The sequence below is a fragment of the Sitophilus oryzae genome, unplaced genomic scaffold (genome assembly GCF_002938485.1).
Source record: "Sitophilus oryzae breed Bouriz unplaced genomic scaffold, Soryzae_2.0 scaffold_1588_pilon_pilon, whole genome shotgun sequence".
In the NCBI taxonomy this organism is placed as follows: Eukaryota; Metazoa; Arthropoda; class Insecta; order Coleoptera; family Curculionidae; genus Sitophilus; species Sitophilus oryzae.
This window is the reverse complement of record NW_022146267.1, coordinates 1,218,483-1,244,585: the sequence shown is the minus strand read 5'-3', so window position 1 is coordinate 1,244,585 and position 26,103 is coordinate 1,218,483. Positions and strand designations below refer to the sequence as shown.

The following is a 26,103-nucleotide window of genomic DNA, read 5'->3' as shown; positions in this document are numbered from 1 at the left end:
GGCTAGTAATATTAACGTTTTGCTAAAAACGATAATATTACTAGTCTGTACATTTTGTACATTTGTTGCTTTAAAAACAATCTAAAATGTCAGTATTCTATAGATATATTGATAAATGAGGTCTAAATTATAAGAAAATGCATTTTCTACGAAAACTTGAAGGGATAGGTAAAAAATGGTATAATACAATTTGATAGACAATTTAATTGTGCATCTGATTCTCCTAAAATATACAGGGCATTACATTTAAATTAAAGAAGTTATTGCCGTTTGAAGCTAATAATTATTTAAAATAAATTTTTAGACACTCTGTATAAGGTAGTATTATTTTTATTATTGCAACACAATAACTGATCAGTAAATAAACTTCAGTAAATATTTAGTATTAAAAACTTTGATACCCTTGGAGAAATGAATCCTTAAAATGTTTACTGCAATTTCACAAAATTGAAAATATTTCAAAAACGGTAAGGTTTAAGTATAATAAATCTTAATCAAATTTACCTTTATTTTAATCGTAGAAACTAAAAATGTAATAATATACAGGGTGTTCCATTTAAAAAAATACAACTTTGATATTTTTTATTTATTTGGGACACTCTGTATCTTGTAAAAATATTTTTAAATTGTAGCTCTAATAGTCCTTCAACGAACCCCAAACTTACAATTTGTAAAAATCTCATCGTTTAGCTACAATACTCCGTGTCGTACGTGGTGAACAACCCTGTAGAAAAAGGCATACAATAAATATCGTGTTTTGAACCTTTAATTTCAGATATTGCATGGCATATCTTTAATTTTGTCGCGATATTTAATGTTTGTCTTCTCGGCAGATTCATTGATGAGGTGTTCTGCTGTTTCCCCATTTTCCCCACAGAATCTGCATTTGCCGTTGTTTCTTAGCTTCAATCTACTGAAGTGGTCATTCAGTAGACGATGTCCTGTTAAAAATCCCAAAACAATCCAAAAATTGTTCTTACTTAAATCAAGGAAAGTATTTAATATTTCTCAGTCGTAAGTTCTGAAAATTTTCAATGCCAACGTCTTATTTGCACCGTTGTTAAATGGAGATCCTGCAAAGCGTAGATTCTGAAAATGTTTTCGAATGTCTTAGACCGTTGGAGAATTTCCATTCCAGGTTACGGAGTCTTCCAGGGTCTGGAGTTCCGCTTTAAGTTGGGTTCTACTTGGGAAGCAGAAACGTTCTTGTCCAGTTACTATATATAGTCTTCTTCTTCTTCTTTTACTTATTTGAGATCTAGTTGATGTGTTAATTTTAAGGTTGCCTCTGTAGGAATTCTTGGGAGATGGACTGCTAACTGTCTTTCCATTTATTTGGAGGTCTTCCCGGCTGTCTCTTACCCATGGGTTTCCCTTCAAAAGCTATGCATTGTAGCCTGTTTTCTACCATGCGTTTTACGTGTGCGAACCATTGCCTTTTTCTTTGCCTACCCCATCTTACTACGTCCTGTATTCCACATTGTTGTCTGATATTTCTGTTTCTAATTCTGTCTCTTCTAGTCTTCCCCATGATGGTTCTTAGGTTCTTCATTTCCGCGACTCATAACATGCTTTTGGTTTTGTTTCTTTCTTCTCGGATTTCTGTGCCATATGTCCCAAAGCAGCATTTGGACGTCGGGACAATGTTGTGTCACGCGACCAAACGTCGGGGCGCATCGTCGGCCTAATCAAACTGCACTAGTTTGGAGAATAATTTTTGGGTCGAAACGACCGACGTTGGATACCTACGTTGGCTAGCAGCCTAATTTAGTACAAACTGTAACGTTTAAAATCCTAATTCACAGAAATACAAAACTATAATAATATGGCGTCTAAGTCGCGTTTTATCCTAAATTGGGATAATTATAGTAAAAATAGTATTTTTATGATTTAGTTAGAGACATATGCCAGATGGCAGTAAAGGAAAACAAAACAAAAGTATTTAAGTGTGGAGGATGTTTGAAGATCATAATTATTAAAACACTTTAACCAGCTTAAAAAAGTTAAACGCAAACAACTTTATTGATAAATGTATTGTTTCTGCTTTAAAAAGTACTAATGGGCCTTAAAATTATTTTTTTTTAGTAAAATGAGAATAATTTATTCGCAGTCGAAAAAAAAATTGTTTCCGCGTGTTGTTTAGGGTCAAATATTTCATGTTAATGTATTTAAAAAGCAGGAATTGCTATTTTAAGAACGAAACATTTTCTTATTTAACAACATGGCGGCTTTCACTTTGTTGTTTTGGAGATTAAGATGGAGTAGTTCGAGTAGTCGCATACTGGACTATGGACTAATAAAGTCGGAGTTCAGCCTTAACAGATGGTATACTAGTCGCAAGATTGCCTAATTTAGTCATCCTAGAGTCTAGCTAGTGCCGCCCTCTATATTCTAAATAAACGAGGGAGTGGATAAAGTTTCGGTAATATGTCGATGTATATTTAAATTTAGTTTTATATGTGCCTTTCTTACGTCCCATTTTAATTAAGTTTTTTTTATAAAAACAAAAACAGCACTGAACTGTCTGACTGAACATATCTATATCTCTGGACTGAACAGAACAATGAAGTCAAAATTTAAGATTTAAGGTTATGGTTCAATACAGTTGCAAAAAGGTAGTGGCTCGACGTCCTACCAACGTAAGAATAAGGAAATCTAAACCACGTTGGAATTAGTAAAACAGACGACGTTTGCTTAACGTTGGAATAGGTCACGAAAGTGACGTCGGAAAACTCTTTATTGCCAAACATTGTAACTACGTTGTCCGAATCACCTAAAGATCACTAAAGCCAAAAAGGTTACAAGACAACGTTTATTCGACGTCGCAGAAGCTTTTAGTTTGTTGTAGTACTAACCTAACCGAACGTTTACATTTATTTTAATACCTAAGGTACGGAGCTAACTATTTTTTGTAACTAATCCAACGATGTGTTTAGTAAACATGTTGTCGCGAGTAGTGAAAATTGCTACTTGGGTCATTATTGGTCTGATGCAGATCTTATAAATTTTAATTTTGCTGTCTGTTCGCATGAAGTGGTTTGTCCACACTATTTGTCTCAGACATCCTGACATGGCCGTTGCTCTGTTTATCTGGCTTCTTTTTCTGGCCTGCTGATCTTTCTCTGGATCATGGTAGTGCGACATATCTGTTCCTAGGTATCTGAACTGTGATACTTGCTCAATAATTTTGTTTTCTACAACCAGTTTGCATCTTACTGGCTACGGCTCTTTAGAGAAAGTTAAGCTTTTAGATTATTTTTCTGTGGAGATAATCATATTTAATTCTCGGCTTACTTGATAGAATTTATGAAGCTGTCTCTGCATATCGTCCTCTGTCTCCGCGATAATGGCTTGGATCATCAGCGTAACACACCATGCTAACTCTGTTATGTCCCATTCGATAACCGATATTCATCAAGGTCACCTTTTCTATGATGGTGTCCATTAAAAGATTGAATAAGGAGGGACTAAGGCTGTCTCCTTGTCTAATGCCTCCTGGTGTTGGTATGTCTACTGTTAGATTATTCCCTGTTTTCACTTGTGTTGTGTTATCGATATTTAGTTTTCTGATGATTTTCACAATATTATCAGGCACTTTTTTCTCTCTCCGTTACTGGAGTGTTCGCTCCTTTTCTAGCTAGATCTTTTTCAATACCTTCTATCCCTGGATGGGCTGGCACCCAGAATACAAGGACTTTATTATCTTTGCCTAATTTATTCAGCTTCTCTACGCATTCTTTGACCAACTTCGAATTGATGGTTACTGAGTTGATCGCGTTTAAGGCTGCTTGACTATCGTATAATAATAATAGGCAGTTTTTGCGGCATAGGACGACCCCTTAATGTTGAAAAAAAAATGTGATGTAGTATGTTGTAGCGTTTTTTATAAACATTACCACTGCGAACGGCAGCTTTTCATCGGAGAGCAGTCGTGGGTAAGGTATTTCACTAGAGAGAAAACTAATCAATAACTAACTAATAATAAACAAAAAAGTATAGATATTGGGCGCCAGGCATGTACAGAGAAAGAAAACACTGTTGTATATTACTTAAAACTAGTGGCTATATTTATTCATTATGAATTCTGATGGTAAATAGCATTGTACAATTTTAATAATTATTATAGTGGTTAAATACTATTACAAGGCGTAATGTAATGAAACCTAAAATCTAAATCATATTGTAAGTACTAAATCGACATAAATGTTCTTAATAATCTAACCACTAAATATAGTCTGTACGATATTATTTAAAATGTACGTTATTAAGTTAAGACTGAAAATCGACTGAAAACCAGAACCTAAATCTACACTTAGCTGTTCTTGAGGCAATCCTGTTTCGAAGAGTAGCAACGTGAGGTGGGCTTATATCTCTATACTGTCTGTCGGCGATCCTGTTGGCCAAAACAATAAAAGGGGCCAGAATGAGCACACCATGAATCAATACAGCCGTAGCTACTGACTAGGCTTAGAAACGGGAGCGGGCTTACGCTGTATCCATACTGTGGCAATATGGGGACATTCGTTCCCGTACCTTGGAACACTACTAGGACCTTGGATAATGTCCGTAACCTGCACCATAACCTTGGACCATAACCTTGGACACAGTCCGTCCATAAGATAACGGTACAGGGGAACACTACCCGTACCTTGGATACTACTAGGACCTTGGATAATGCCCGTACCTTGTAAATAGTCTGTACCTTGGACCCTAAAAATATGAAACTCTTGTTTAAAACCAAACAAGGTCTAATAAACAAAATAAATCTACCTCGAATTACTTCTGAGGGCTCAATAATAAACAAAGAAACTGTCCTTTCTTCCATGTAATATTCTGGAGGACAAAAGAAAAGGGACGCCAACGTGCCAGCAAAATACAAATACAAGTTAGGACTCTACCCTAAAAATATGCAGTAATAATATCGAATCTAAAAGGATAATATTTCATCTTTACCTGTTGCTTTGAAATAGCAGCTGATTCAGATTATACAGCAAGATTTAAATATTCACCATTTCTAAAAGCCGGGATTGTTAGGTTAGGCTACAGAGCGCTAAAAGCAAAAGTGAGTCCACAGTACAGAGAGTTGACAGAAGCGATGTTGACAGCGCCTCCACAGAGCGATAACAGGGTTGTGTCAAACGATAACAGGGTTGTGGACTAGAGAACGTAAAAATCACGCCAAGCGCGTCAAATAAATTATCCGGTCTGAACGATACGGAATCGGGTGACGATACGCCAGACATCATACGAGGCATGTTTTTTAAGTAAGTACCGTTTTGGAATTAAAAAAAAACGTGCAAAGATATCGCAATAATTTTATTTTTACATGAAAGCCTGTACCTTAATCTGCTTTTCTACATAATTTCCGTGAATATTGAGGCACTTGTCATAACGTGGCACCAGTTTTTCAATACCCTCCTCATAAAATTCTGCCGCCTGACTGGTTAACCACTGTATCACAACTGTTTTGACTTCGTTATCGTCTTGAAGACGCTGACCGCCCAGGTGTTTCTTCAGGTGCTTATTCCTGCACCTGGTACCTGGATGGTAGTCACTGGGCGCCAGATCAGGGCTGTATGGAGGATGATCTAGAGTTTCCCATTTAAAAGATTTGATGAGATCTTTGGTCCGATTAGCCACATGTCGACGGGCATTGTCATGCAGCAAAACAATACCCTTACTCAACTTGCCACGTCTTTTGTTTTGGATTGCACGGCGCAGATTATTCAATGTCTCACAATAAGATGCTGCATTGATTGTCTCATTACGAGGCAGAAACTCCACTAGCAATACTGCTTTTCTGTCCCATAAAAACTGTGCACATGATTTTCCGGGCAGAAATTGTTTGCTTAAACTTCACTGTTTTGGGTGATGATGAATGTCGCCATTCCATGGAGTGTTGTTTCGATTCTGGTGTGACGTAGGCCACCCATGTTTCGTCATCAGTAACAATTTTGTCTAAAAAATCTTCACCTTCATTGTGGTACTGCTCAAGGAAAGTCAATGCACTGCCTAGACGTTGGGTTTTGTGCAAATCCGTCAACATTTTCGGAACCCAACGTGAACACAATTTCCGGTAATTCAAGTTCTCGGTCACAATGCGATACAAAACACTACGAGAACATTGAGGAAAGTAGTCGCACAATGATGAAATTGTAAAGCGTCTGTTTTCTTTCATCTTTTCGTCCACTTTCTGCACCAAATCTTCATTAACGACCGAAGGACGCCCACTCCGTTCTTCATCATGCACATTTGTGCGGCCATCTTTAAATGCTCTCACCCATTTCCTGACCATTCCATCACTCATAATGTTTTGTCCGTAAACTTCACAGATCTCACGATAAATATCGATCGGTTTTACGCCTTTAGCACTAAGAAATCGTATGACAGCCCGTACTTCACAATCGGCGGGGCTCACGATTGTCGGAGGCATCTTAAACACTCAATAAACAACGTATACAATGAAGAATCAGACTGTACTGGCGTCTGTGCATAGACAAGAGATGTAGGTAACCAGCGCGCATGCGCGGAACGCCGACCGTAGCGCTGCGGCGGCGGAATCGCAAAACGGTACTTACTTAAAAAACATGCCTCGTATATCATATATAAAAAAGACATGTCACGAACTAAAAACGTTACAATGTTATGAAATATTTTGTAGTCTACTAAATTTTGGGTAAAGTGTCTACCATTATGATTCGTAAACAATTAATATACTATTTATTAACCCTAAAATTTATCTATTTTATTTCAAACATACATGGCAGTTTATTAAATGAAAATCACTGCAGAACATATTGGCAGGATTCGTTATCCTGCAACGGCATTGTACCTGCAGTGTCTCCCCCACGCGTCTGGCTCTCGCTCCCCCTAATATGATTCGACACAATCGATGCCAACGGCAGAGCCGGTCCTTTTAGAGCCTGTGTTATTAAAAACGGTTTTGACGGCTGCTGAAAATTTTCAATTTTATGTTCAGACGGCAATTCACTAAACAGAGATATAATCCATATAAAAAATACATTAATAAAAAACGACTATCCACCATATTTTATTGACAAAACATTAAACGAAATACCAACCCCAAATAATAGAGACTACACACAATGATAATAATACATAATATACAGGGTGGTCCGAACTGTATTCCGGAAATTTCGGCAGCATATTCTGCAGATAAAAATAAGTGAAAAAGTTTGTATGTCCTAAAATGTTTAGTTTCAGAGATACAGGGTGTTGAAGTTTCATTTTTATTTCGATTTTTTCAAATAATTTATTAAGTAACGTCAATATTTAGATGAAAATTGGTGTCTAGGAGTTTTTTGACATGAGAATTTTGATTTTGTTGTCAATATGACTCCTATTTGTAGGGAGCGCCACCTACATGTGTTTTAATTGTTTTGAAGAGTAATAACTTTTTGTCCGTACCTGTATAAAACTACTGAGTGAAAAAATATACATTTGTGGAGTTTTTTACGTAAAAGAGGTCTCTTGGTAAAAATCGCTACGAGCAACCGTTATCAAAATATTTAGAATAAAAATAGTCAATACATGTCATAATTGACACAAAATAAACACGTTGAGTAGATAGTTATTTGACCGAAATAATAATTTTGGTAAATTTTTATTTTTTTAAATTAATCATAATTTTTTTGCCAAAAAATGATGATAAAACAGTTTCTGTTCAACTTTTGGCACAAAAACATTTCAAATTTATGATCTCAGTCAATAACTATTTAGTCAACATGTTTAATTATGTCAATGATGACAGGTGTTGATAATTTCGATTCCAAATATCTTGAGAACCATTACTCGTAGCGATCTTTACAAAGAGACCGTTTTTATGTCAAAAACTCCATAAATGAATATTTTTTTACTCGGTAGTTTTATACAGGTACGGACAAAAAGTTATTACTCTTCAAACCAGTTAAAAAATATGTAGGTGGCGCCCTCTACAAGTAGGAGTCATATTGACATCAAAATCAGATTTCTCATATCAAAAAACTCCTATACTCTGTTTTTTTTCTCAGGTAAGATTTCGACAGACGATGACAGAAGAAAAGCAGATGACGTCCCATACCAATCTATTTATTTTACTAAAAAAAGTTTCTAATAATTTTTAAGTTATCTATGGATGGGTTTAAATATAAATCCGTCATGCGTCGTGTCTTCTTGTTTTTAACCAGTTTTATTTTAAGCCAGATTTAAAAAATGACAGATCGTATTTCAATTTTATTGGTTTGACGGAACGATGAACGACAATCGGACGCCGATGCGTATGAACTCGCCTTTAGATTTTTGTCATTTTTGACGCTTGTCAAAGTCTTCCCAAATTATAGGTTATAATTTTGTGTCAACTTTTGTTAAATACCCTGCGTTTTGGAAGATGATGCATTTTGATTCGTATTATTACGTGTGTTTTGTGTCTTTCGGAAGTCAAGTGGAGGAAAAATCAGTGAAAAATTAACCAGACCAGAGCACAGTTTATGGTTAATACACGCTACTCCAGGCAGAAGTCTTATACACCAATGAAGTTGCCATCGATAAAGTTTGTATAACATTTCGTCGTAAGATAAAAGTGCATCTCGTATATAAAGGATTCAAACTAAACACATACTAAAAAACTGGAGTAACTGTAAAATATCGACATCAACACGATAGGTAAATAATGGATTTTAGTACTGCAGAAAAATAATGTCGAAAAGGTACTGGTTTAAAAAAATTAAGATTAAAGTTAATTAATCAACCTTTAAGGTATGAAATTTGGTAGGTGTTATTATTAATAAAATAGTTTGTTGTATTTACCTATGTTGTTTTATTTATACCTGTGGAATATTACAAATTTTGTATTTGTACATAAGTTATATTGATAAATATAATCATAAATGCGGAGTAGTTTCATAAAGCTTGAAAGTAAATAATACATCTTTTTTATATTTTTGGTATGTAGTGTCTTGTTCTTGTTTGTTTTGTATTAACACATACCGTTTTTATTAAATAAAATAGTTCTCGGGATTACATGTTTTTCAGTTTTATAAGTTTTTTTTGCAATATTTTGAAGTAATCACTTGTCATCTTCTCAATCAAATTTTAAATATATCGCTATGCGTTCCAGTTGTACCAACTTATTTCTTTGTATAATAAAATAAACTACTTTGAAATTAAAATGACAGACACATCTATCACTGTCAAGGATCTTCTCGTTGGACAGACTATAGACACCAATTTTCATCCAAATGGTGATGTTACTTCAGAAATTATTTGGAAAAAGATCTAAATAAAAATGAAACTTCTACACCCTGTATCTTCGAAACTAAGCATTTTAGAACATATATATTTATAAGAACTTTTTTACTTATTTTAATGTGCAGAATATGCTGCCGAAGTTTCCGGAATACAGTTCGGACCACCCTGTATACAACTTACAATTATTCCATACATACGAGGCGTTTCGGAAAAAATAAGATGAATAGGAACACTGGACAACAAACAAACAAAAAATGTAATATACAAAATACCATGTAAATGTGATAAATTTTATATTGGTGAAGCATCTAGACCCTTAAATGTTTGAATTAAAAACATAAAGATTATTTTTTAAGAAAGGGCGATTTTCACAAATATAAGACTTGTCTGCATTCGTGGGACACAGGGCACAGGGTAGATTTTGCAAACAATGCAAAAGCTATAATGAAAGAAGCCATAGTCTCTAAGAAAAATAAAAGAGGCTTTTTTAATACCATCTAATAAAAATAAATGTATTGCTCATGTATCTGTAGATGTTAGTAATGTATGGCAATCGCTTCTTTGATTTTAAAGAACAAAACATAAATAAACATGACATACGTAAAAATTAAAAACAAATTAAATATAAGCATCCAGAAAGTTTGAGGCTTTTTGGTTTTGCCTTATTAAGTATTTGTTCTTCTTCTTCTTCTTCAACAACAAACAACAAACAAACAACGCTTTATTGTACAAAAAGCCAAAACAGCTTCATCGACAAAGCACTCACAAACAACAAAATCACAAAAAAATACAAACAACAAAAAATACACAATACAAATAATATAATTCAAAAAAATTTAAGTCTTTAAAATTACAAAAAAGAATATACACTGGACAATTTTAAGAACAGTACGCAGTAAATAGATATAATTTTAAAGTTATAGAATATTAAATACTTGACTTTGACTAGTGTGTGTGAGATGATCAAAATTTTAAAATTCAAAATTGTTCATAATCAAACATCAACAAAAGTCGTTTACCGCGTATAGGGCTCTCTCCAGTGAACGATTTAGAGCCTTGCGAAATGCGGGAAAAGAATGAAAGCGATTTGATATGCAAAGGCAGATGATTGTACACACATTTTTTTGGCATTGTACAGTATTGAACCTAACTAGTTCTGGAGCTCGGGGTTGGCAGATAAAGATCGTGCTCTGCATTTCTAAGTGGATAGTTATGAGATGGCCTTTCAGGGAATAGCAGATATGTGCTATGCGGATTGCCAAGCAGTTCAAAATGAATAAAGGAGAGGAAGAGTCAGTATTTTCAAATTTTTAAAGAATTTCTGGCAGTGAGTTCTACTGTTCAGTCCCAATAAATATCGAACTGCTCTCTTTTGGAAGTATGAAAACACGATCAAATTTTGTTGCGCAGCAAGTACCCCAGAATGGAAGGGCATAACGAAGATGTGACTCAAAAAGGGCATAATAGGCTATTCTAGAGGTTGAGAGAGTTAAGTTCTTGAAGAAACTGATCTTAGCGCAAAACAGGCAGCGCTTAGTTTTTTGATAGAGCTTCAATGTGAGGGAGTCCCATTTTAACTTGAGTTGTCTACGAAGTCCTAAGAATTTCACAGAGTCATGACGTCAATAGTAGTGTTATTATTAAGTACAAAAAGGTTGTATAGTACTTTTTATATGACAAAAACTTTTTTAGTTTTTGATAGGTTGAGGCATAGGAGATTAGGAATCGCACCAAAGACTTAATAGGTGCGTAAGTCATTGGATATATTATCATATAGCGCCACAACATCTGGGCCGCTCAAGTGAAACTAGTATCGTCCGTCAGAGGAGGCAGATTTTACCGCTAATGTCCAGATTTGCAATGTCGTTGATAAACACCAGAAACAAAATAGGGCCAAGTACTGAACCCAAGGGAACTTCCACATTCTATAAGAGCACAAGAAGACATAGACGTATCAATCCTCACAAGCTGCCTTCTGTTGCCAAGATATGACTTAAGCCATTCCGAGCGGCACTCCCCTGAAACCATAGTATTGCAATTTGTTAATTAAGACATATTATGATTTACACAATCGAAAGCCTTAGAGAAATCACAGAAAATTGTTGCTGTAGAGTAATGGTTATTCAGGCTAGAGTATACATTATTAAAAAGGTCGAACATAGCATCATTTGTGCAACTGTTACTTAGACTCACTCTTAGACTTATTCTTCTAGTGCAGATCCATTAATGGATGTTTGTGATAGCATTTTCCATTGCTTCTCTGTTCCGGGCGGTGTGTATTAACGACTGAACATCGAGTAGCCCTGTTCACTGTCTAATATTCCTCAGCCAAGACATTTTCTTCCTTCCGATACCCCTCCGGCCATCGATCTTGCCTTCTATCAACAAATGCAAGAATTGATATTTGGGGTTTCCCATTATGTGCCCCAGGTATGCGGTCTTTTTCTTTTTAATCAATTCAAATAATTCACGCTCTTTGTCAACGCGTCTGAGAACTTCCTCATTTGTCAATCTAGCCGTCCAAGGTATCTTCAGGATTCTGCGATAAAGCCACCAATTTGTTGATGGTTTTCAAAAGCCTCCAATTTGTTGATGGTAGCTGCTTTCAAAGTCCAACCTTCCATACCATAAAGGAGCACCGACCACACATAACACTTTACGAATCTTAATCTAAGGCTAAGGTCAAAATCAGAACAGACAAGTACTTTTCGAAACCTCAAGAATGCCTGCCGAGCTTGTTCGATGCGACATTTAATTTCCTTATCTGATGTCCAATCTTCGGAGAGCCAGATGCCCAAGTACTTAAATTTATCTACTCTTTCTATGGGCCTTGAGTTAAATGTTAGGATGGGTTTATAAACATATCACAGGTTTCTGGATATAATCATAAAGCTGGTTTCTTGATGTTGATGTTTAAACCCATTGCTTTGCTCTGTTCTCGTACCTTGCTGACCAGTTGTTGTAGGTCGTGTATATTGTCTGCAATTAAGACCGGGTATCGTCGGCATATAGCCGGATATTATTAATCCACACTCCATTAACTGTGACCCCCATTTTCCACGCGTCCTCCAGAGCCCCTTGGAAAATAGCCTCTGAGTATAAATTAAATAGGTGGAGACAGCACGCAACCCCTGTCGCACCCCCCTTCTAACTTGTATGGGATTGGACATGGTATTGGACAATTTTATTTGTGCTGTTTGGTTCCAATATAACTTCTCAATGCATTGAATGTCTTTATGATCTATATCAAGTCTTTTCAGGAACTGCATTAATTTGTGGTGCTGTACGCGATCGAATGCTTTTTCGTAGTCTATGAAACACAGGCACACATCCCTTCTCTGATCGTAGCAGTTCTAGACAAGCACCTGTGTTGCAACTATCGCTTCCCTGGTGCCTTTAAGCCTTGTCTGAACCCCATTTGCGAATCGCTTATGTTTCTTTCACATTTGTTCAAGTATTTGTATCAGGTAGTAATTGTTAATTTTGAAATTTAACTTGTCATGTCATTTTAACAGAACGTCAACGGTTTGTGTAGACGTATCTATTTAAAGAAAACTATACTCTGATTTTTTTCTCAGGTAAGATTTCGACAGACGATGACAGAAGAAAAGCAGATGACGTCCCATACCAATCTATTTATTTTACTAAAAAAAGTTTCTAATAATTTTTAAGTTATCTATGGATGGGTTTAAATATAAATCCGTCATGCGTCGTGTCTTGTTGTTTTTAACCAGTTTTATTGGTTTTATTTAAAAATGACAGATCGTATTTCAATTTTATTGGTTTGACGGAACGATGGAACGATAAACAAGACGCCATTGCGTATGAACTCGCCTTTAGATTTTGTCATTTTTGACGCTTGTCATAGTCTTGCCAAATTATAGGTTATAATTTTGTGTCAACTTTTGTTAAATACCCTGCGTTTTGGAAGATGATGCAATTTGATTCGTATTATTACGTGTGTGTTTTGTGTCTTTTGAAGTGAAGTGAGGAAAAATCCAGTGAAAATTAACTGTAGACCCAGAGCACAGGTTTATGGTTAATACTCGCTGCCCAGGCAGAAAGTCTTATACACCCCATCGTTAAAGTTTGTATACCATCTCGTCGTATGATAAGTGCATCTCGTATATGGTAGAGGATCAACCAAACACATACTAAAAACTGGAGTAGCTGTAAAAATATCGACATCACACGATAAGGTAAAATAATGGATTTTAGTACTGCAGAAAAATAATGCCAAGAGGTACTGGTTTTAAAAAATTAAGATTAAAGTTAATTAATCAACCTTTAAGGTATAAAAAGTTGGTAGGTGTTATTATTAATAAAATAGTTTGTTTTATTTACCTATGTTCATTTTATTTATTCTTCTGTGGAATATTACAAATTTGTATTTGTACATAAGTTATATTGATAAATATAATCATAAATGCTAAAGGTAGTTTCATAAAGCTTGAAAGTAAAAATAGTTCTTTTTTATATTTTTTTTGGTATGTAGTGTCTTTTTTCTTGTTTGTTTTGTATTAACACATACCGGTTTTATTAAATAAAATAATTCGATTACATTTTTTCAGGTTTTATACAGTTTTTTCACAATATTTTGAAGTAATCACTTGTCATCTTGTCAATCAAATTTTAAATATTTCCTGCTATGCGTTCCAGTTGTACCAACTTATTTCTTTGTAAAATAAAATAAACTACTTTGAAATTAAAATGACAGACACATCTATCACTGTCAAGGATCTTCTCGTTGGACAGACTATAAAGTGTTGTCGAATAGTTGTATTTAGATATTTTAAACAGTTTTTTCTCTGTTCTTTGTGCTTTTTTGCTGCCGATCACGGAGAGATATATACGTTAAGCATTTTTTTGTCTGTTAGGCAAATTTATTTATTAGTAAACCATTGCTGACAATTAGTCTCTGTTGGATTAACGCAGCAGTGTTTACAAAAAATAACTATTTTATTTTGTAGACTTTCTTACAGTGGCGAAATACCCATAGGACTTTTTTTGGAGAAATAATTTTTAGGCTATTTCTTGTAATGTGTAATTTTAATGTACCTTTTCAATGTAGATACTTTTTTCTTCTATTGTATCTCGGTTAAAAAATGTTTTACGACAGAATAAATACCGTCAAAAACATAAAATCTAAAAAGATGCCAAGGCTCGCAACGCACTTCTTTCAGTACAAAAAGGTGCTTGATCACATGTAAAACCATGACAATTATTTTAGTATTTTATCTATGCGAGCAACTATTTAACAGCTTTGTTATAAATTATCTCAAAGAAATCTCTCAGGACTTACTACCGAGAAAAATCAAAGGTTTTTCTTGATAACAATCTTCGATCTGTCTCGGGGTTTTTAACAGGACACCGTCTCCTTAATGAACTGCTATTACTCGCTGACGAGTATATGACACGCATCAGAAGATGGTTACGCAAGGCGTTCTCTTTTATGAGCTTTTCTGTGACTGAAAAGCCCGATACGTGATGTTATTTGTCTACCGTACTTCGGACATTCAAAAATCTCATTGCTTTGTTGCCTCTTTACTTTTTGGGTGTCGCTGTTAACTGAGTTTACAATTCTTCTCCATTGTGTTCTATCGTGCGCTGCTTCCTCCCACTGACTCAAGTTTTCATGGAAAATATCCTTGTATCTTTTGAGTTCTCCACCCGGTTTCCTCTTTCCATGTACAAGCTCACCGTAAAGAAGAGATTTCGGTAGGCGGTTTTCTTGCATCCTGCATACGTGGCCAGCCGCTCTTAAACGGGATTTAGTAATCATGACGTCAGCGCTCTTGCAGCTAGCTTTTTTTTTAATTATATTACCAAGTGATTCATATTATATTCGACATTATTCAAACTTTTAGAATATTTACTTATCTATATTTTGCACACATTATAGGTATGAGTATTTATCAAAAAATGATCAGTAGCATTTTTCAATAAGTACACTACGAAAAATTCAGAATATTTTTAAAAAATACGGAAAATATTTTTTTTTGATAAAATAGAACGTTGTTATTGCTGTATGCGGTTTTGCGTCAAGGCTGTCTAAAACTAAAAATAAATGGAAAAACTTCGATTTTATGTAAAATACCTTTTACCGATAATTCGTAAACACAGACATAAAAAATTAATCATGACTTTTGCGATTTTTAGTATCGTTACTATTCTGGTATTTTCTGATATAGGAATTTTTCTGATTTGGAATTTTCTTGTATTTGTAATCACAACAATATTATTCAAAATTTTATTCTAATTGTCGTGGTTTACTTAAAAAATAATCACATAGCTGGTCTGTTTTTTTTCCGCAGGAGCAAAATATATCATCTCCAGTTATACCTACAAACAAACTAACTTTGTCAGTGGTGAAGAATCCTTGATTTACTCTTATGAACCCGAAAATAACGTTTGGGTTTTCCGAGATGAACCAAAACCGAGGGAAGTTACCCGTTCTCGAAGTGTTTCCAAAAAAATTATAGCGACATTTTCTCAAAAGCGGGTTATGGAGCAACAATTCCTCTGTAAGATCAAAGAATTGTTACTGCTGATTGGTACATATTACATATTATCTATTTGTTTACCGGAAATAATTCCTGAGTGCGAAAAATCACCCCTCAACGACAAATGATCCTTCACCAAGACAATGCAAGATCCCACACAGCTCGAAAAATAATTGATTTTTTAAGGCAAAGAACAACGTAAACCGAATTGTTGACATCCTCCATACAGTCCCGACCTAAGTCCTATCGATTTTTTTACTTTTCCAAAAATTTCAGCTCCCAGAGGATGCAGTTAGCGCCTACAAAAATGCAATTTTGAAGGTACCAACAAGAGTGGAACAACTGCTTTCAGAATTGGTTCTAACGGATTCAAAAATGCATTTCTCTTTGTAGAGAATTCTTTGAAAAACAATTGTGTTATTTATTATATCTTACAGTTGCAAACCTGATGAATTATATTGAATTTATTTTGCTAGTCGGAATATTACCCCTGTGAAACTCCAAACCAACTAAAAACAAACGTGTGCATTTATTGTATTTTAAATAAATCATTTCTACAGTTCTCCATATTTGTTTCTCGTTTTCCAGGTCTGGCTCCAGTTGCAGGAATGTGTACAGCTACCAGCAGCTGTACTGTAAACGAGGGACGTCATTTTGAAAGCGTTTACGTTGTAGCTCATGAGATTGGACACAAGTAAGTCTAAAAAAGTTGTAAAATAATTTAAATCGATTTTTTGCAAATATCAATGAATTAAGTAACGTCATAATGCATTATGATATTAATTAATGTTTTTGGATTATATGGAATTAAGTACTCCAGTAAAAGGAGTAAAATTTAGTTCATAAAATTCGATATACCGGGTGCGTCTCAAAAGTGGCTTACCCCTAAAATTTCAATATTTTTTCAGATAGAAAAAACGAGAATTTGTGTGTTAGTATATGACATAAATTAGAATTTATTGGACGTATTCAATTGTTTTCGGTCACTTCCTGTTTCACCGGAAATCACGACAACTTCTGATTTTTAAATAACACCCTCGGTATTTTTTTACTTTATTCGATATAAAATGACACTCTGAATAGAATGACATATAATATGTCAACTTTTGACCTTTTCGCTTAAACTAAAGTTGTATTTTAAATTTCATTCTTTAGTACCATGACTGTCTAAAAACCACTAATTTTTAATGAAGAAGCCTTGTCAAAATAGATTTGATTGCTTAATGTTTTTAGTGTCTTGTCCTGACCGGTTGAAAGATGCCCAAATTGTAATTTTAATCATATCTCATTTTTTTTCAAATGGAACGAGGATGGCTCATTAGCATATTTGGAAAAAGTATTTTTTTTCGATAATTTGCTATCACACACTTGGCATTTCGAGTCAAATTGTCGTTATGAACCGCATGTTTCAATTTCAAATAAACCATAAATATGCGAAAATATAAAAAGTTGACATATGATATGTCAATCTATTCAGAGTGTTATTTTCTATCGAATAAAGTAAAAAAATACCGAGGCTGTCATTTAAAAATCAAAAGTTGTAGCCATTTCCGGTGAAACAGGAAGTGACCAGAAACAATTGAATACCCCAATCAATTCTAATTTATGTCATATATTAACATACCAAGTCTCGTTTTTTATCTGAAAAAATAAAAGTCATAGGGGATGACACTTTTGAGACGCACCCGGTATAGAGCATGCAAAACTCTTAATATTTATCATGGAAAATATCCCAAAAAAAAAATCACTGTGCTATTATCGTGTATTGTTTAAATAGAACCTCCTAATTTAGTTTAGGAATGAGACATGATGGACCTCTAGCTGATAATGACTGTGATCCTAGCAGTTACATAATGTCTCCAACTCTAGGCAGTGGAAAAATTACTTGGTCATCTTGCAGTAAACGATATTTACAGAAATTTTTGGAGTAAGTACGTAATTAATACAATAACTTATAGTACAGAAAGTAAAGATGTTTTCATTGAAAAATGTTGTATTGGCCAGCACCTTATTAGTTTTTTTCTTCAACTTTAAAAAGTTTTTAAATTCGACTATTGAAGTCCTGGATAGTCCAAGAAAATAGGCCTTCAAATACGAATTTTTGGTACTTCAATTCATTTTTAGATATTTAAGTAAAAAAATACCTTACATCAACAATTCAAGTTTTTACCAAACATTTGTATTTGAAGGCCTATTTTCGTGGACTATGTAGAGTAAAATTGGATTAGAATTATTGATATTGATTATATTATAACTTTATCCTGTAATCGGATAAGTCTTGGGACGGATAAGTCGAATTATGTACTACATCTAAATATAAATATATTTCAGTACGCCTCAATCTCGATGTCTCCTGGACCATGGAAGTTCTGCCGGCCAATTGGATCATGGTGCTGAAGGTGCTCTACCAGGAGAAAGATTCAACTCGGATCAACAATGTACGTACATATTTATTTAAGTAGAGTCTGTAAACAGGGTGTAAATGAATAAGTGCGAAAAAGTAAAAACGAATAATAAAAAAATAAAAATAAATAACAAAAAGTAAATTTCACCTTTCCAATTTTTCTGTTTTAGTTGTAGTGCTGTATATGATCTTTTTAAGAATTTAGTACTCTTTGAAAATAGGTTTGTTAAAATATGGAAAAGGAAGCAAACATTCTTCCCAACAGCCTCTGGACGATGTGTGTCGTGATCTGCATTGTGAAAGGGAAAGATATACCTGGACTTCACATCCTGCTCTTGAAGGAACGCATTGTGGGATAGGTATGGTAAGTATGGTTATATATTATTGTCTTACTCATTAAGCACTATTCTATTTAAATTCAAGGCATTAACCCTTAAAACAATTAATACACACTTCCCTACATTTTTGCAAAGATTATCACAGAATTTTATTAACCCTGTATCTGGCAAGGTACTAAAAAATCTTTACAAAACCCTAAAAATGAGTTCACCAATAATATTTGTATAGAAGTAAGACTTATAAATGACTAGAATGTAATAATTTTTGATAGAAAATGACTTTTGAAATGGTTGCTCATGAGCAACATTGCCAAGTTATGGACATTTTTCTTTGTAGTTTGAGAGCAACAATGCCAGTTGAGAGAAGTTATTTTTGTGTTGATCAAATAGTAAAAACACATTTTTTGTTTATTTATTTTATTCAAAAATTCATATCAAAAAATGAATGGGGTTTTCGTAGATTTTTCCTAAACATATAAAAATATTTAAAAAAATATATCAAAACCTTTTTACAAAAAAATAACAAACTAAAACAAAATAAACATGCTAATTCTTATGCGTTTTTTGGTCATGGAAATAATAAAAGCAATTTTTAGATGGTGTCAAGCAGAGTCGTAATTCACATTTGGTGCAAAAAACTGTTGTGAAACCGCTTTTACAGTGTCTGCATCTTCCTTTAGCGTCAGCGTTGTAGGTAGGCCAATGTCCTAAACCATCGTACCGTGTTGCAATATCAGGTCTAGGAGTCGTGGGATTTACTATTTTCTCAGCAGGTTTCTTCCCGCTCATCGATTTAGTACGTCGTTGTTTGCCGGTGTTGGATAAAGATTTAGCTAATTCCATTTTGAACAACTTCAGCGGAATGGGCTTCTCCTTTAGAGCCTTGCAGTCATTTTGGTACAGAATCCAGGCATTATTTACGCATATATCAATAATCCATAACTATTATGCAGACGATGTTGCCTGTGAGCTACATAGAGTTTCAAACTAATTTTTCTTGAGATCTAGCAACTATAAGTAAAAAAAATATCCTACAGTCAAAGTTTATATTGTTATTTATGACATTTGTTACAAATATTAATAATCAAACGAACAGTTCCTACCTTATTTTGAATATTTTGCACGCAGATTCACGGCTGCAGCAGTCAGCTGGAGGCAAGTCACCATGATGAATAAATTTATTTCGCCAAATTGCCGCAAGGTGGTGGTATATATGCACGCCGTTTGTAAACAATGTATCTACCAGGCTACATTGACCGTAAAGCGTTAAACACAGCGGAAGATGAATAAACTAGTGCTCTCAGGCAATCTTGCCTGTGAGCAACAGTACCAGATATAGGGTTAAAAGATATTAGCATCTCAGTCTATGTACCTGAGTCAACGCTTTTTTTATGTTAATCAAGATAATAGTTTGTCTCCCACTTTCAAAGTGTTCTATTAACGTTTTATTTTTATCACTATTAGTGGTGTAAAGGAGGAAAATGTGTCCACAAGTCAACCAGGACCCACGAACCTTACAGCAGTGCACTGATACAATCTCCACAGTCTCAACAAATCAACGGAGGTTGGAGTAAATGGAAATACAGTGAATGCGCTTCTGGATGCTTATTTGGAGAGGAAGGCAGACTAAGAAGTGGCAGTACTGGAATTATGATTTCAGAAAGATTCTGTAATAATCCAAGGTAATATTGAAAAGTATCAAAGTATTTTTCTGTTGAGGTATTTATTATTGGATTTTTGGAACTGGGTCCTTCAATGGAGGTGTTGTTATGCCTGTGCCTCTATCTGTTTCTCCCTGCTCCAAGATTGGTTATATACATTGCTAAGCAAAAGTTAAAACTAAAATAAATTTATTTTAATTTGGTTTAAACTCGTTTTTTAAGTTTTGGTCATTTTATTCAATTCAAAACTTTCCGTTTTCTTCCTATAATCTTTTTTATTTAATCTGACTTGAATTAGGATTTCAAAATTATTTTTCTATTTAAATTTTCTTATGTTAAAGCCCTCATGGTGACGGTCAAAAATGCGATGGACCCGAAAAGAAATACCAAACCTGCAACGCTCAACAATGTCTTAACGTTCCTAGACTGACCATAAAGGAATTTGCCGAACAAATTTGTACCAGAGCCAAAGAAGTGGATAAAGATTTGACTGGATCTGGTATGCAGAAGATCAGTTCAGATGGTAAGCAAAGTATTTTTGATAATTATCAACCAATTTCACATGAGTTTTCTTTGTTATTTTCATAATAGCTGAAGAAGCATGCGTGGTGTGGTGCCAAAAACGAAATGGTGGACCAAAAAGCAGAGGCTGGACCTTTCCAGATGGTACAGCTTGTCAAATGAGAAGAACTAAATATGGTGAGAGAGTTATAGTAACATAAAATATCATAAAATGACGAGCTTTTAAAGCAGTAGTGCTGAGAGAAAACAATAATCAAATTTCTTCTAAGTTCCGTCTTCTAACGAAGGTTGGAAACCATCACGCCAATGTGGAGTTTGTACCTACCTTTAGAACTACCATTCTAAAGAAGCCTTCTTCTTAAGCCAAGAAATTTTTCTACTTCCAACAGACCTCTGATTTTCTTGAATTGCAAGTTGCAGCAAAGCATATCAATAACCTCTCAGAATATGACCAAAGTATTAGCGTTTTCTTCTTTTATTATCATTATGATCTCTGGTTCTTTTTCTTTTCCCACACTCTCAGCAAGTTGTCTAAAATAATATCGCGTCGCTTGATATTTTGTAAGATTTGTCAATAAAATATAATACATTATTAAAATCCTCAGCTGGAAGATCGAGCTATTGTATCAATGGTCGCTGTGAAGACTTCGTATGTGATCCATTTGAAGAAGCTGTTTTCACACAAATGCCTGATGTATGTCCGGTAGATCGAGACAGTAACGAGATTAATTGGAGAACAGGTAAATATTGATGCATGTATCACAGTAATTATGTAATAGATAGTATTGTGATAATTACTATAAGTGTTTCATAAGGATTACGCCGACGAGAAGGTGCAATAAGGTGGAAAAGTGCCAGTGGGTGTCATTACAACTGCATGTCTCCTGGATCGGGAATAAGACTGGTTTTGAATAAGAAACTTGGAAAAAGTAGTATCCAGTTGTGCCAACCAGACCAATTTGTAAGTTCCTATTAACCATGTATTAACAACTTTTTTATAGATTACAATGCTTATTTTTTAGTATTATTTATATAAATTGGTTAAAAAACAAGTTTTAAACGATATTTTGTTAAGAAGTCTATTCGGAAATGAGTGTTTCCTCTGTCGCTTTAAATCATTGCTTAGTTGAATTACGCCTCAATGATGACCCTATATTTGTAAAACAAAAAGGAAAGCTTAGTTTTTGTCATTTCAGTAACTAGGGCTCGTAACTAATCCAGTTATGCACTAACGATCCACCTTCAATATTCCATAGACTTTTTAGTCCAGTTCAGTCATTTGAGTGTAGGTCAGTTTTATTTTATTCAGATTTCGGGCTTGGATACTTTTATTGAAATTGTTGGTGATTTTATTGTATCCTTATTATTAAAAATAAATAGTTACATGATTGAACCAAGTGGATTTTTCAAAATATTTAATAATAAAATTATTAACAGTTGCTGTATTTTCAGTTGCTGTTTTTTACGGCTATCCTGAACTGTGGCAGGCCTGTTAAATGTCATGTATTTTGATGATGAAAACTTACTGATGACGGTTTTTTTTCTGTTTAAGGACGAAATAAAAATAAAAAACATAGAAAATGGTAAAACTGTTTTGTTTAAAAATTTAGTCATGTCTCATATACAGCAGGAATGCACTTTAGAGGGACCTCGCAAACCAGAAGAGATATAAAGATCATTATATTTGAGAAAAGTTGTGCCCCTCTAAAACCCACACTATTTGAAAAGATGACAAAAAAATGAAAATTCCATTGCCACTTTTCCTGCAAATGTCGTTTAAATTGTTATTTAAAGACAATCATTATTATATAAGAAGATATTTTATTTTATAATTCACCATTGTCTCATTCAAACATACATTTTTCAGTTGGACAAATTATATGAAATTATGGAAAACAATTGTGGGAGCACTATAATCCTTATCAATTTAATAGCTGTTAGTCTATAAGAAGCTGTTAGTAAAAAGTTTCACTTCATATACAGTGTGTCAATTTTAAAACTTCCCACCCTTAATATCTTTCTTGCAGTTAAAAATATGAAAAATCGGAAAGACACGACAATTTTATTAGTAAGGGGGATACTTTAAATGAATATTTTTGGCCTTTTTCTTTCAACCCCTTAGGAGGGGTAGATGTCACCGTTACAATCTTAAATGGGAATGAGGGTCAAGTGGCACATCGTTTAAAGGACATTTAATTATCTTTTCAGCGGTATCCTACTTTGTTGCTTTTTGTCCAGAGAGAGAAACATGCCTGCATTGAGATTTTGGTTTTCAGGCTAGTGTGTGTTTACACAAAAATTATTGCAGTGGATCTCCTTGTAGTACAAGTGATTAGAAGATTAGGTGGCAACATGGACGTAGCCATTACATTTTTCTAGGGGGTCGAAATTCGAAATACTAATAAACAGAAAACATCATAAACATTAACGTTTCCTTTCTCAAATTCGAATGAGTGGCAACCTCTAATCAGTTTCACAGGAGGAATTGTTAACATTCCAGCAGGAAGGAGCACTGTCCAGCTCATTATTTTTTTCCGGTCCGACAGTGGTTAAACGAGAGATTTGCAGGTACATTGATTGGCAGAGGGGGACCAATTGAATGGCTTTCAAGATCACTTAGACATTTTTTTGGGAGGGGGGACATCTTAAATCCATTGTTTATAAAACACAATCTACTGATATTGATGATCTTAAAAGGCGAATTACAGCAGAATGCCAGTCAATTCCCGGTGAAATTTTCCGAAATGTTAGAGAGGTGTTTGAAAACAGACTTTATAACTGTTTACGGGGAAATAGACAACATTTAGAACAACTTATAAGATAGGGCGTAAGTGGTGTAACCTAATCTTCTAATCATTTGTACTACAAGGAGATCCATTGCAATAACTTTTGTGTAAACACTAACCTGAAAACCAAAATCTGGCACGTTTAATTGTTTCTGCACCTTTGAAACGCGATTATTCGGAAGCCTCTGGAAAAAAAGCAATAAAGTAGGATACCACTGAAAAGAGAATTAAACGCCCTTTAAAACGATGTGCCACTTGACCCCCATTCCCATTTAAGATTGTAAAGGTGACATCTACCCCTAATAAGGGTATTACAGTTGAGGGTTGGAACCTTTGGTGTTAAACAGCAAAATAAAAACACTAAATCACCACAATACACCAAAACACTTTTACTTTTACACTGGACGCGCGCTTCGCTAACCATGTTAGCATCATCAGCAGATGATTATAAACTAAAGTACAATCTACAAGTTGGGCGTTTATATACTCGCCCAGTGGGCACCGAGTGGGCGTGGCAAAAACTAGCCAACCGAGTCAGAGCCAACTGAGCGTAACAGTTAGATTTCCGCCACTAGAGTAGTAGTATGTACACCGTACAAATAAAATTGACGTGTCTTTCCAATTTTTCATATTTTAACTGCAAGAAAGATATTAAGGGTGGGAAGTTTTAAAATTGACACACTGTATATGAAGTGAAACTTTTTACTAACAGCTATTAAATTGATAAGGATTGGAAACACATGTTTGAAAAAGTGTAGTTTGAAATGTTAAAAAAGCAATAAATTAAAAATTAATAAATAATTTGATTCACTTTCACAAAATTTGTATTAAAATGTCCGTCTGAAGACTCCATTTGAGTACCACTATCCACGTGCCAAGTTTGGTTCCAATCGACCCATAATTAAGAAAATTCCTGATGCTTTCGTCCATTTAGAGGCATGCAGCGGTTCGAAACGTTGAGGTCCTCAGTCTGTAGTCCGTCCCCAATTATGCCGAAATTGACCCACATTTTTCTTCAATGTCAAATCGTTAGTCTCACCCTGATGAAGATGTAAACGAAACGTCGTATCCAACTCTGCAGGGTAGGACCGTGTGCACCGTCGCTGACAGCCTACCAAATTTGTTTTTTTTTACTTGATTAACTAAATAATAAAATGTTTATCTGAAACACAATGTCAAAAATAGCTTTGTTTCTAGGGTTGTGGTAAAGTCAAGACATCATTTCAACATGCCTCTATAATATGCACAAAGTATAAGGACAGAGTTAGACGTCTCTCAGGATTGGGCATGCAGATATCTCCCTCATTAGGTAACACAAGATTTTATCTAAATATTATTAAGTTAATACTTCCTAAAGAAGATATAAATATACTAATAATCAAGAAAATTACTGTTAACTAATAGCCTTGTATATATATTTTTATATAAACAAGGATAATAGACAGTGTCTAAACAGTTTTTCAACAATTTTTTTCAGAGGATCCAGACAGACCATGCAGGGTAGCATGTCAAGATGAAAACATTTCGCACAGATTTTATTTAGTCAATGGAGAAGACGGTTGGTTTCCGTTCGGCACAGATTGCTCAAAAGGATCTACAGAAAAGAAGGCGTTTTGTATAAGTGGAAAATGTCTTGTAAGTATTATAAGTCAATTTTAAAACTTTTAAAATTAACGGATCATAAATTTTTCAATAATATCAAGAATGTTTTATGTTACAGTGTAACTACATTAGTTTAAATTAATTTTTAATATTATTATAGGCTTTCGGATCGGACGATACGCCACTGTCGGAGAGCGAATTTACATTACCTCTTCTTTCTCGAAATAAGAGATCGTTAGAAAAGAACAAGACTAAAGTGACTGTTAAACTAAACCAAGAAGAATTAGATGCAATTGTAGAAAGATTTAATAAGACCTTATCAGGTAAGCGTGAAAAATTTTGACAGAATAATATTGATCGAAAAAAAAATTGAGAATGACCTCGCCAAAATTATCATCGATTACCATTCCCCAGCCGTCTATGACGCCGTTTTTTTTTGATCATACGGTATAAGGCAATCCAGAAGTAGGTAACTATATTCTGTCCATCGAGAGAATCCATATGAAGTGACAGTTGTGTATGTCCTTTTAGACTTTTAATTCACAGTATTCAAAATACCTTGAGAGCGGTTGCTCATAGCGATTTTTGCCAAGAGAACTTTTTACGTAAAAAATGACGGAAATTAATATTTTTTTCAACCTCAGTAGTGTAACATAGGTACGAATGTACGAACCAAAAGTTATTACTCTTCAAAACAGTTTAACCTTTCCGGGACCGTGCTACAAAAAGTTACGTTTCAGGCCGTGTGGGGTAACTAAGATACCCCACTGAAATATTTCAAAAACTGTTAACATTTTGTCACTCAGGTAAATTATTAATAATTAATTGTAAAGTTCTATAATAAAACATCAATAATTTGTATTTGTTTAATATAAAAAAAAAACATTTAATTTTAAAATTAAATTCTTATTCATTTTCTACATATTATTTTGGCAGTCAGGACATAAAAACGTTTTACATTATTTGCGGTGAATATTAAAAATGTTTTTCTTTGCAGGTACTACATAATATTTTTGTTTTTCTGTTAAGTGATCTGGCGCA

General features: G+C 34.3%; 1 protein-coding gene across 3 annotated transcripts in view; it reads left to right on the top strand.

The window, feature by feature from the left end:
- Positions 1-26,103, top strand: part of LOC115879812 (A disintegrin and metalloproteinase with thrombospondin motifs adt-1) — a 170,633-nt gene that overhangs the window by 143,178 nt on the left and 1,352 nt on the right. For all 3 annotated transcript variants that reach the window (XM_030896817.1, XM_030896816.1, XM_030896818.1), the window contains 12 exons: positions 16,338-16,443; positions 17,542-17,676; positions 18,081-18,187; positions 18,375-18,517; positions 19,956-20,173; positions 20,494-20,675; positions 20,744-20,851; positions 21,280-21,414; positions 21,490-21,635; positions 24,658-24,769; positions 24,938-25,095; positions 25,223-25,385. In XM_030896817.1, the coding sequence (XP_030752677.1) occupies positions 16,338-16,443; positions 17,542-17,676; positions 18,081-18,187; positions 18,375-18,517; positions 19,956-20,173; positions 20,494-20,675; positions 20,744-20,851; positions 21,280-21,414; positions 21,490-21,635; positions 24,658-24,769; positions 24,938-25,095; positions 25,223-25,385 (1,713 nt within the window). The remainder of the gene's footprint in view (positions 1-16,337; positions 16,444-17,541; positions 17,677-18,080; positions 18,188-18,374; positions 18,518-19,955; positions 20,174-20,493; positions 20,676-20,743; positions 20,852-21,279; positions 21,415-21,489; positions 21,636-24,657; positions 24,770-24,937; positions 25,096-25,222; positions 25,386-26,103) is intronic.